The sequence below is a fragment of the Oncorhynchus gorbuscha genome, linkage group LG10, assembly GCF_021184085.1.
Source record: "Oncorhynchus gorbuscha isolate QuinsamMale2020 ecotype Even-year linkage group LG10, OgorEven_v1.0, whole genome shotgun sequence".
NCBI lineage: Eukaryota > Metazoa > Chordata > Actinopteri > Salmoniformes > Salmonidae > Oncorhynchus > Oncorhynchus gorbuscha.
The window spans coordinates 7,227,731-7,240,834 of NC_060182.1; the positions used below are offsets into that span (position 1 = coordinate 7,227,731).

At 43.2% G+C, this 13,104-nt stretch overlaps 1 protein-coding gene across 1 annotated transcript; it reads left to right on the forward strand.

Moving 5' to 3' along the window:
* Nucleotides 1-1,292: 1,292 nt before the first annotated feature.
* Nucleotides 1,293-5,277, forward strand: LOC124045485 (RNA-binding protein 15-like). The gene has a single exon (XM_046364805.1). The coding sequence runs from the start codon at nucleotides 1,449-1,451 to the stop codon at nucleotides 4,041-4,043; it is 2,595 nt and encodes an 864-aa protein (XP_046220761.1). The 5' UTR covers nucleotides 1,293-1,448; the 3' UTR covers nucleotides 4,044-5,277.
* The last annotated feature ends 7,827 nt before the right edge of the window (nucleotides 5,278-13,104 follow it).

The window sequence follows — 13,104 nt, forward strand, 5'->3', positions numbered from 1 at the left end:
GCGGCCCCATTCTGTGAGCTTGTGTGGTCTACCACTGAGCCGTTGTTGCTCCTAGACGTTTCCACTTCACAATAACAGCACTTACAGTTGACTGGGGCAGCTCCAGCAGGGCAGGAATTTGACAAACTGACTCATTGGAAAGGTGGCATCCTATGATGGTGCCACATGAAAGTCACTGAGCTCTTATTTTGATTGAACCTTTATTTAACTAGGCAAGTCCGTTAAGAACAATTTCTTATTTACAATGACGTCCTACCCTGGCCAAACCCTCCCCTAACCCGGACGACGCTGGGCCAATTGTGCTCCGCCCTATGGGACTCCTGATCACGGCCGGTTGTGATACAGCCCGGGATCTAACCAGTTTCTGTAGTGACACCTCTAGCACTGAGATGCAGTGCCTTAGACCGCTGCGCCACTTGGTAGCAAAGTGCGGGCAATTCTACTGCCAATATTTGTCTATGGAGATTGCATGGCCATCCGCTCGATTTTATACACCTGTCAGCAACGGGTGTGGCTGAAATAGCTGAATCCACTAATTTGAAGGTATGTCCACATACTTTTGGTCCTGTAGTGTATGTCAATCTTGGAAAAAACAAACAATGATAACCAGTTAACACATAGGCCTGCCTACTTAGTACAATCGACCCCATCCCAAGGGGAAACACTGACCAAAACTAAGGTTCATACCCTGTCACATACAGGCCGATATAGGCCTACTGAGACTGACTATTGGCTGTCTTATAAACATTTTGACCAAAAGCACTTTAAGTATATTCTGAAAAACACAACACATACAGTAGTTAATGTATTTGCTTAAGCCGCTACTGCATGGTTACAAGACACTAACCACTGCATGGTTATAAGTAAGTTTTAGTATGCTACTCAGATGGCACCATCATGTGGAGAGATTGCAAAAGTACCGCTTTAGAAAGAGAAAATTGGAAATTAAAAAAATATTGTCAATTTCTAACCCCACTGAAATAGTTTTATACAATTCATTAAAAAAAAACTCTCACAATGCATGCCTTTTAAAAACCTAGCGCAAAATAGAATGGTGTTGTATTCCTCCTCTGTGCAGTGTTTTACAAAAAATGTGTAGTACACTTTATTATGATCAATAATAATAGTTATTTTAAAACATAGATAACTAAATATAGAACGCATGGCTGTATGCTAAACAACTTTTAACCAAAACAAATATTTTTAGAGTTTCTGTTATTTCGGATTTGACTGACATCCACTGTAAACATGGTGATTGTTTTCCACACAGTTTTCAGTCCAATCAGCTCGAAGGGGCGGGCTCTGATAGAATTCTAGACAAAATGGCGGATGTTGTTGATTTGCGGCAGGGTCAGTGATAATCGGAATTCACCTTTTCACTGATTTACTGCAAGACATTATACATAAATAATATAAGACAAGTCATAATCGTTGTATGGTGAGCTGCAATGAAAGGCAAAGAAAGGTCACCGATTAAAAAGCGTTCTCGGGCTTTGGATGATATCCGAGACAGGGGAGGAGGCCACCCGCCCAGCAAGAAAATGAGGGCTATCTCGGTTTCCAGTGGGAGTAATAATGGGAATAGCTCGACTAAAAGTGACGGAGGATCTACGAGAAGGAGTTTGTTGGGTGACAAGAGAGGCCGGGATTTTGATGGACATGTATCGAGTCGAACCGGTGGGAGTAACCATAGCTATCCCGTTGCTGCTGCAACCTCTACCGGTAAGAACCACAACCTGGGTTTGACACTCGATTTAGCCGCGGCAAGGACTAATGCTCGCGGCGAGCGTGTTCCGCCTCCACCTAACAACAACGAGAGTGAGTACAAAACTCTCAAAATCAGTGAACTGGGCACCCAGTTGAGCGATGAAGACATAGAAGATGGACTTTTCCACGAATTCAAAAAATTCGGGGACGTGAGTGTCAAAATAAGCCGCAGCAACGACGAGAGAATTGCGTTTGTCAACTTCAGAAAGCCCGAGGATGCCAGAGCTGCTAAACACGCCCGGGGTAGGTTAGTACTTTATGACCGACCTCTGAAAATCGATGCAGTGTACATTAACAGGAGGAGAAGCCGTTCTCCAGTTGAGCGAGTTGACAGAGACCCATATGTTGGAGCCCCAGGCCACAGACACTTACACACCCAGAGACCCCTCTCCCCATCTGTGCTTGGATACAGAGACTACAGACTACAGCAGCTGGCCCTTGGGCGCCTCCCTCCTCCCCCACCCCCTCCTTTGCCCAGAGACCTAGAGCGGGAGAGGGAGTTTGCCCTGTTTGAAGCCAGGGTGCGCCCAGGTCCAGCTTTCATTGTAGAGAGAGCTTCTGCTTTCCGCGATGAGGATTTTATCTCCCCAGAGGATGACCAAAGAGCTAACAGAACACTGTTTCTGGGCAACTTGGACATCACTGTCACAGAGACAGACCTGAGACGGGCCTTCGACAGGTTTGGGTTGATAACAGAGGTGGATATTAAGCCCACACGGGGACAAACCAGCACATACGGGTTCCTCAAGTTTGAGAATCTCGACATGGCCCACCGCGCCAAACTCACCATGTCTGGGAAGATAGTGGGCCGTAACCCCATAAAGATTGGCTATGGTAAGGCCACCCCCACCACACGCCTATGGGTGGGTGGGCTCGGACCCTGGGTCCCCCTAGCAGCATTGGCCAGAGAGTTTGACCGCTTTGGTACAATAAGGACCATTGACTACAGAAAGGGGGACACCTGGGCTTACATACAGTACGAGAGCCTTGACGCTGCTCAGGCTGCGTGCACGCATATGCGTGGCTTCCCTCTGGGGGGGCCCGAGAGGAGACTCAGGGTGGACTTTGCAGACACAGAGCACCACTACCAGCAGCAGTTCCTTCAGCCTCTTCCTCTACCCTCCTTCGACATGGTGGCAGAGGCTTTCATCCACCGCGCCATAGCTGAGCCCCTGAGGGACAGGACTCCACCACTGCTCCACTTCAGAGAGAGAGAACTGGGTTTCCCCGGGGCCGAGTGGCCCCCCATCCCGGCTATGCGTGAGCGGGTACGTCCCGGGACCTTTGAGCCGCTGGAGCGGGACCGGCGGCCGGGAGGGAGGGAGCCCTGGTCTCTGGAGCGAGAGCTGGCAGGGCGCGGCTGCGACCCAAGACGGAAACGACACCTTATGGATGACGGTCGCCATCTTGACGTCTCTCCTGACAGCACTGACCGCACGGCACGCCGACACCGAGGGGGTCCAACCCCAGATGGTAGCCCCAACGGGGGCCGCTTCAGTGACTCAGAGCGTACCCCTCGTGGCGGCGACGACAGACCCTCCCCTGGACGAGACCGTCGCCTCAGTCTGGAGCATCCTGGCGGGGGGGACAGGAGACTAAAGAGCCAGGGGAGTCTTGCCGAAAGAGGGGCCTCCAGCAGTGGCCTCTCATCCTCAGCAGGGGAGCGGAAACGTAAAGCCGGCGACAGCAGCAGCAAAGGACCCGGAGCTAAGAGGGATCGCTCCTCAGACCAGGGCGGCTCTAAAGGCAGTCAGTCATCCAAGCTGAGCCTGGCCTGGCACGGCATGCTCCTCCTGAAGAACAGCAACTTCCCCGCCAACATGCACCTCCTGGAGGGTCACCAGGGCGTGGCCAAGGACCTCCTCGTCGACGGCCCCACTGGGAGACAGGTTGGGGAGCTCAAGATCACCCAGCGTCTCCGCCTCGACCAGCCCAAGCTGGACGAGGTCTCCAGACGCATCAAAGCGGCCGGCCCCGGCGGCTACGCCGTCCTCCTGGCGGTTCCCGGTTCCGGTGGCGAGGAGGTGTCGTCGACGGACCCTGCAGCTTCCACCCAGCGTCCTCTCCGCAATCTGGTGTCCTACCTGAAACAGAAGCAGGCAGCTGGAGTCATCAGCCTGCCCGTTGGAGGCAGCCGGGATAAGGACCACCAGGGTGTTCTCCATGCGTTCCCTCCCTGTGAGTTCTCACAGCAGTTCATTGATGCCTCGGCTAAAGCTCTGGCCAAAACCGACGAGGACTATCTGGTGATGGTCGTGGTGCGAGGGCCATCATAACTACAATCAGATAGAGGAAGCAAAACATCAATGATATTGTAAAAAAATAAGAAAAAAAACTACTATTGCATGCTGTGTGTTGAGTTCTGCCTCATGGGGTGCTACTAGAGAGTAGGGTTATGGGGAGGATAGGCTATGTCACTATTTTTCCCACCAAAATAAGTATAAAATGTCCCCCTGAAAGTCAACAAATGTGTAATTTTGGAACCCTGTTTTATAAAGGGTGTGATCATTTCTAGCCAGTGTTTGCAGAAACAATTCTGCTGGAATATTATAAAAGGGGGGACATTCTATAAATAAAATGAAAAATCTACTGTAATTTAAAATGAGGTATAATGGCCCCTTTTTTGTTTTCATTTAGGAAAACTTGAACCAACCGCTGTTTGTAAAAGTTGAAACTTCTCTCTTAAGATTTGCTCTGCTGTTAGTGTTTGGTTGTATTATGTATATGTTATACTACTTTATGCTTATTACAATCAGTTGGCGTCATTTAAAGTTAATTATATATTTTTTAGCAAAATAGTCACCTCAAAACCCTTTGTTCACTAACCATTTCTTTATTCTAAATGTCACATTTTGAGAAAGATACCATCAGGCCCTGTTTTGACTGGTATGGTGAGGCTATAAATCATTTTGAGAAAGATACCATCAGGCCCTGTTTTGACTGGTATGGTGAGGCTATAAATCATTTTGAGAAAGATACCATCAGGCCCTGTTTTGACTGGTATGGTGAGGCTATAAATCATTTTGAGAAAGATACCATCAGGCCCTGTTTTGACTGGTATGGTGAGGCTATAAATCATTCCGTTTGGATTTCTCATAAAAAAAATTATTGAGGACATTAATGTTTGGATATGTCCTTACTGGCTTTCTCTGATACATGAACATGTTCTAAACATAGAAATCTGAATGTATCTGAATGTACCTATATGCACGGTAGGCTATCTGGTGTTCGGTTACACCTGGTGTTTTACCCTGTGTAACTGGTTCGGTTACACTTGGTGTTTTACCCTGTGTAATTGGTTCGGTTACACCTGGTGTTTTACCCTGTGTAACTGGTTCGGTTACACTTGGTGTTTTACCCTGTGTAATTGGTTCGGTTACACCTGGTGTTTTACCCTGTGTAACTGGTTCGGTTACACCTGGTGTTTTAGCCTGTGTAACTGGTTCGGTTACACCTGGTGTTTTACCCTGTGTAACTGGTTCGGTTACACCTGGTGTTTTACCCTGTGTAACTGGTGTAACTGGTTTTACCCTGTGTAACTGGTTCGGTTACACCTGGTGTTTTACCCTGTGTAACTGGTTCGGTTACACCTGGTGTTTTAGCCTGTGTAACTGGTTCGGTTTACACCTGGTGTTTTAGCCTGTGTAACTGGTTCGGTTACACCTGGTGTTTTAACCTGTGTAACTGGTTCGGTTTCACCTGAAAATCCTGTGTTCATGGAATGGTTAATGGAACACTACAAAGTGGATTGTGACAAAAATGTGTAATGGAGGTTGAAACACCTATACATGGGTTTTAGTTGCTGAGTGTAAATTCTTAACTTGGCTGTGGTGTAGCTTAAATACAGTGTGTTCAATCGGTTTTCAGATGTGTTTTAATGTTTAAGCGACTCCAGTAATATTTGGACATATTGAGAGGCTGAATGAGGAATTTAGAAGTGATTTTTGCCCAGCTGATATAGATGGGTCCATCAATGCAATGACGCGACAAACATATAGCCTACTAAGAGAGATGCTACGGGTAGATTTTATTGTGTACATTGTCTTTAGCACCACTTGACCCTTGGTAGTACGTTGTGACCTATAACCTTTGACCTATAATGTGTGATAAGATTACACTAGCGAAAAAACAGACTTTTATTTGTCGGTCCGGTTTCATTCAATCAATATGCTCTGTCGCCAAGTTTGTCTGAATATGACAATATTTTAATGCTATTTGCTAACAAATAATATACAGTAAACCTAATAATAAGTAAAAAGGTATTCAATATATAAACGGATCATTTAGTTTTTTTGGGGGGGATTGTACGTTTTATAAGTTGTGCTATTATTTTGTAGGATTTTTTTTATTTTTTAACCACAGTTTTCCCCTTTGTCAGCCAACAGTTATATTTTTATAGCCTACTGTTGGTACCATTATATGACTATATGAAGTTTTAAGATGAGGTTGGTTTAGTTTTATCTGTTGACAAAATTGTCTGAGAAAAAAAAATATGTATTTCTCTCCCAAGTTCACTGCCTCACCTGTGGACTTTTTTTATGGCTTTAAAACCTTTACAGGAAACTCTGAAGAGAAGGAAACTACTTAGTATTTGTTACATTTTCACTGAGAAGGCAGCTTTTAAGTTGTGGTGTCATTTTGTGTTGTTTAAAGTGGAATAATTAGGACCCTCTCGCTTTGTGCTTGTTTACCTGATTTCATTGGGAAGACAAGAAATGGAAAATCCTCTTCCCACACTCGTCTTACTGCCAAGTTGTTTAACCACTCAAAGAGAACGTGCATTTACGCACTTATTAGTCCTCTAAATATCAATAAATTGTTTCATTTGAGGGAAACCTGTTTCTGCCCTGGAAATGAATTGAACAGAGGGAACTGCTCTGACTACCACATCTATTGTGTTTCCAAACAGGAAATGGTTTATCACTTTGAATTGTTGCACAAGAGAAGCGAACCAAACACCTCTTTGCTGATTGTTAGAGACTGATGATCGCCTGTGTGTGTTCTCTTATACACACCTTCCTTTTTTAGGAGCTGTTGGTAATCTGTTTAGCTAACAGGAGTTGTTCAGAAGTTGTTGCTAATTAATAGCATACCTTTTGAACCCAGTACCTTTTTTTTTACCCCTCCAGGGCCGGGCTCCTCGTGTTAGTCCTACTGCCCTAGCAGGTGAACCCAGTACACAGTGGGGCAGGAATCACAGGATCAATGGAGGAGCCTCCCACTGTGCCCACTGTGTCTGTGTCCTGCTGGTTTTCAACCACCAGCCCATGTCCTGCTGCTCAGCTGTGTGGAACAGTGGCAGGCTGACACACTAGTGCAGTATGTGGGAGAATGGAGCTGGAATACAGTAGCAGCTCCTTTTCATTTCATTGTCCTCTACAAGGTTTGAGTCTTCACAGGCTGGATTTGCAGCATGCCCCCATGCCTTTCACTGTTGTCCTCTACAATGCTGGTCTGTTTGAGTTCACCACAGCCTGGGGTGTGTCTGTGGCTCCGCCTTGTCCACGGTTCCCTACACAAGCAGAGGTCCTGTCACCGGCTGCCACGCATAATGCACCTCTTTGGGTGCAGTTCCTTAACTCGCACAGCAGCTCTACAGTACCACTGCAAGCTGTTGCACTGACCTGTGACCTTTTCCAAGTGACCTGTCAACATCTCACAGAAGAATGATTAATTGTTGCCATCATAATTTAGATTTCTTCAGTTTATGATTTGACTCCCATGTATGCAGTGAATGGATGGAAGATCGCCCCCTTGTCATGAATAGGAATATTGTTTATTGTCGCTGTGGTTTTATTGATTGAATCTTTTTCCTGAAAGAGGATCAGGAGTATGTTTGTTCTGCTACGGTTTCCCACGACGACCGCAGAATAACATCCGACATCATCTACTTCACATTTCACGTGAACAAGGGGAATTTAAGCAGAAAAGATCAAGTGAGTAGTTTGACTCAACATTTTCCACGTCGTGAAAGGATCCATATATATATTTTTTATTTGTTTTTATTTTGTGACAGTTCAACCAAAAGGCCTCTTATCCAAATGAAGAAATATTTCATATTTATCCCCTATAGCTCCTACCCAGTATGAGTGCATCACGGCCTCCCCTCAGTACAAGTGCAATAATAGCAGAGATTAAATCCCACCTGCCGTTGTTGCTGAGAAAAAAGACATTGCCACTGGAGAAATGACCTCTCGAGGATCATGGAGGAACTGCAAGACCAGAGGAGGCTGCTGTAACTACTGTAAGAGCCATAGGTAGCCACTACACTACACTGATGGCATGGAGAGAGACAGCTTGTTGCTATCACTCCCTGTTGGGGAATAAGGAGTCTGCTGCCTGGCCTTTATTATAAGTCTGGAAGAAGCAGAGGTATGTATATTTGATTTATTGCACCTTTAGTTAAACAGCAAGACCCAGATTACAAAGCTCTGTTACAAAGAGAGCCCTGTATACATTACAATAAAAGCAGAATGATAACACAACATACACATATGTATATAAAAACCTCATTCAGTACACAATAACAAAATAAACATATTTAATACAAGCAATCGCATTCAACTACATAGAGGTTCTACATCAATAATTTAAACTGAGTGGCCACAGCACAACTAACTGCAGTGAACTCTGCAGATTGTTCCACAAATTAAGTGCAACAAAATGCAGATTTTCACAAATCTGTGGAGACTGGAGGGATCTCTAGTGTTATCCATTCCTGAGAACGGGTTTTGTAACTTCTGATTCCTATCTTAATTAATGATGTTACATATAGAGGATGTTTCTGTCAGATTGCTTTGTAAATAAATAAAAGAGAATGCAGCTCTCTTCTTACAGACAGAGAGGTCCATCCCACATTTTCTATACAGACTACAATGATGAGTCCTAAAATTGTCCTCTGTTATAAAACGTATTGCTGAATGGTAGACTGCAGCCAAGGGTTGTGCCACGTGCATGTAAACAATATCACCAAAATCCAGTACAGGGAGAAGTGTTGTTTGATCTTTCTCCTATTTTCAATACTAAGGCATTAATTTTCTTCAATATAAAAAAACAAACAATCTTAGCTTCTTAGTCAGATTTTCTATATGCTTAACGAAGGACAACTTGTCATCAATCCAGACATCCAGATACTTATATTGAGAAACAAGCTCAATTTGGGATCCATTTGTAGCGCACATATGCAGGTCCTCAGGGTCAACATTTTGTGACCTAGAGAACATGAGCTTGGTTTTACTTGTATTTTAACACCAATTTAAGATCTGTATGGTCAATTCTGAAGTTAAAATCAAAGTTATGTTGAAGTTATGTTGAAGTTCACGAATGGCCTGCAGCACCGAGGTGGCACAGGAATACAACACTGTGTCATCTGCATAGAGATGAATGTTACAAGTGTTAAGTGTTTCCTATGTCATTAATATACAAAAGTGAACAATAATGGACCCAAAATCAAACCCTGAGGAACATCTTTTTGAATCTCAAAATAATTCAGATTTAACCCCATCTATCAAGATGGGCTGAGTTCTGTCGCTAAGATAATTCAGATTTAACCCCATCTATCAAGACGGGCTGAGTTCTGTCGCTAAGATAATTCTGAAACCATAAACAGGCTGTATAGCCCAGGCCGACTCTTGATAATTTCTTCAGCAAAACAGAATGATCAACAGTGTTGAAAGCCTTTGACAGGTCAATAAACAAGGCAGCAAAGCGATTTTTAGCATCCAAGGCATTGACAATATCATTAACAACTAGCATAGTTGCTGTGGTAGTAAAATGCACAGGCCTAAACCCTGATTTGGTTTATATTGAAAATACAATTATCAGATAAAAATAACTAAGTTGTACATTAAACAAGGATTCATGAATCTTAGCTAAACAATACTAGTCTTGAAATGGGGCAATAGTTGTCAAGATCATTTGTATCCTCACCCTTATTTCTTATTTTTAAATTTTTAATTTTACCTTTATTTAACAAGGCAAGTCAGTTAAGAACATATTCTTATTTTCAATGACGGCCTGGGAACAGTGGGTTAACTGCCTGTTCAGGGGCAGAACGACAGATTTGTACCTTGTCAGCTCGGGGGTTTGAACTCACAACCTTCCGGTTACTAGTCCAACGCTCTAACCACTAGGCTACGCTGCCGCCCCTTATGGGGCGATTAGTTGTCAAGATCATTTGTATCCTCACCCTTATGGGGCGATAGTTGTCAAGATCATTTGTATCCTCACCCTTATGGAGTGGCAGCACATATGCAGATTTCCAGGCTTTTGGAATACTGCCTGATAACAATGTGAAGTAAAAAAATGTGGGCTACTGAGCCAGCATTAATGGGTGCTGCACAATTAAGCAGAACAGGCTCCAAATGATAAGCACCTGTGGATTTTTTGTTGTTGTCTAATGTTATCCAGGACTTAACAGTGAATTTCCAACAATAAAACTCCTGTTCAGCATTTTCAGTATCATTCTAAACGACACTACACCAAACTCAACATCCAAACTACACTTTTCAAGAGCTGGCTTTGAAATACATTCAAATAAAAAGCCTGCAGAGATAAAATGGTGATTAAATGCATTAAAGATATCAATGTTCTAGTAATAGGGACAGAATCTGAGTTAGTTTCTTGGGGGAGAGAAGAGGACACAAAACCCTTCAGTGATTTAACAGCTTTCCAGAATTTAGCTGGGTTCCCTGTACATCAGATAGTGTATTAACATAATAATCTGAATTTGCTTTTTAAATTAGTTTTACACACAGATTTCTCAATCGCCTGAAAGGCTGTGAAAGAGAAATTAAGTATTTATCTGATTTGTTAAGTGCCAGTCTGGGCCTGACTCTGTGGATCCAGCTTTGGCCCAGGCAGCATCTCGGTTCTGTATGACTTCAGATAGCTCTGGACTGAACCAATGGCAATACCTATGTTTAATGATCAGCTTTTTAAAGGGAGCATGTTTATCTACAATACATTTGAGAAGTGGTTCAGAGCCAACTCTGGGTCAGGTATAAATGCAATACAATCAAAGTCACCAAACTAAAGGTCACAATAAAAGGCCTTCATTAAAATGTTTAAAATTCCTCTTGTTGATAAAACGAGGTTTGGATCTAGGCATCCGTATATCCCTGACACATACAATGGGACAGTGGTCACTAATATCCAAAGCAAATACCCCACTCCCATTATATTTCTCTGGAGTATCGGTGAATATGAGGTCAGTCAAAGTCGATTCCTTTTCAATTTGGACGAATAGGCTTTGTCATCAGCTGGGTCAAATTTAGATTAGTACAAAAATCATTTAAACAGTCAGCATCCTGCATTACCCATGCAAGATTAATATCTCCACCAATCAACACGTCTGGGGTAGTAAAAATGGCAATTAAATCAGTGAGTTCGTTTAGTACACACTTCAAGGTGGAGGGCTGACGATAGATTCCTATAACTGCTATTTTTGAGTTTGAACCCAACTGAAGACTTAAAGCCAACAATTCAAATAGTTTAGGACTGGAGGTCGCCTTTAACAGAGACACAGAAAGAAGAGTATTTGTGTAAATAGCAACGCCACCCCCTTTGCCTTTCCTATCAGCCCTAAACACATTGTAACCATCCATAGCAACCTCAGAGTCCAGGGTTTTATCAGTTAACCAGGTTTCATATAAAATAAAAATGTCAGGGTCTGCCTGAGAGACCCAGATCAATTGCCATGATCCATTTTTAGGTAATAAACTACAAATGTTAATATGTAAAAATGTCATAGCTTTTCCGCATTTAAAATCACACGCAGTTTCAATACAAGTCAGATTTACTTTGAGATTTCAGAACAACATTATACCTATTAGGAAAATAGAACAAAGATTGGATTATACCTATTAGGAAAATAGCAATGACATTTTTCCACTAAGCACCATTCGGCATGTCACCACTTTCAGATACAACATGTGGTACTCTCACAATGACTAAAGAGGAGATGGTAAAAACATACTGACATGTAATGCTAATATTGTCCTCACATCAATTTAGTTGACCAACAACCTTTACAATGTTTGATGACAACAGCCGGGAGCCATTTTCACCCGGATGAATTCAGTCTTCCACAAAGTAGCCAGGCCTATTCCAGAAGGAGTCATTAATTGACGACGAAGGACATGCCAAAGTCCTTAGTCAGACGCATTAACCACTGGTGACGAGACCAAAAGACGACTAAAACATGAAATTGAGCCCGAGACAATGATATGTTTTGCTAATATCTGAGCTGTCCCCAAAATAATGGTTGATGGCTGAGGTCCATTTCGAGCCGGAGCCCTCAGCCCAGCCCCAGCTAAGATTCCTCTAACTCGCCCCCCACAAATGACAGGAATAGGAGACCCTGGTGATGCCAATATTATATTACAGTAAGTAGGATACCATATATAAGTGGTTCCTCTCTTTTTACCTAGCACCTACAATCCATTCAGTCTATTCTGGTAGGCAACTTAAAATAAAACCGAACATGATTTTACACCTCCATTGGCTGTAATCGATTCACTAACAAATTATTATATTACTACTTGTTACATTACAGCCACAGCCATAGGTCTACAGTAGTGTCAGGAAGCACTGGGTCTATTCACCAATTCCACACTGTCATGAATATAAACACTTATGAAGCAACTAAGTGGTTACAGTCTCTGTAAGACTAAATAAAAAGGTATGTATTGAATTTAAACTCCCAAAACAAAACATGTCCACCGTATCCAAGCAGCACCATGTGACCTCCGACACTATTATTCTCTGCACGTTTTGTAAACCCTTACGCTCCTGGGTATTGTGAGAGAAGGTGTCCCCTCCTATATACCACCTACACTACCGTTGTAAACAGAGGCGGTGGTGAAAATGTTGAATTAACCATACAACCTTAATCTGGAGAAATTCACGAGAAACATCCTAGTTCTGGGACCTCTCTCCTGGCCCATGTTAACCCCACTACCTGTTAACAGTAACTGTGTTGTAATACCACCTGTTAACAGTAACTGTGTTGTAGTAGCACCTGCTAACAGTTACTGTGTTGTAGTAGCACCTGCTAACAGTTACTGTGTTGTAGTAGCATCTGCTAACAGTTACTGTCTTGTAGTAGCACCTGCTAACAGTTACTGTGTTATAGTAGCACCTGCTAACAGTTACTGTGTTGTAATACCACCTGCTAACAGTTACTGTGTTGTAATACCACCTGCTAACAGTTACTGTGTTGCACCTGCTAACAGTTACTGTGTTGTAGTAGCACCTGCTAACAGTTACTGTGTTGTAATACCACCTGCTAACAGTTACTGTGTTGTAGTAGCACCTGCTAACAGTTACTGTCTTGTA

Coding starts and splice junctions, on each gene's coding strand:
- LOC124045485 (XM_046364805.1), top strand. CDS start 1,449: ATGAAAGGCAAAGAAAGGTCACCGATTAAAAAGCGTTCTCGGGCTTTG.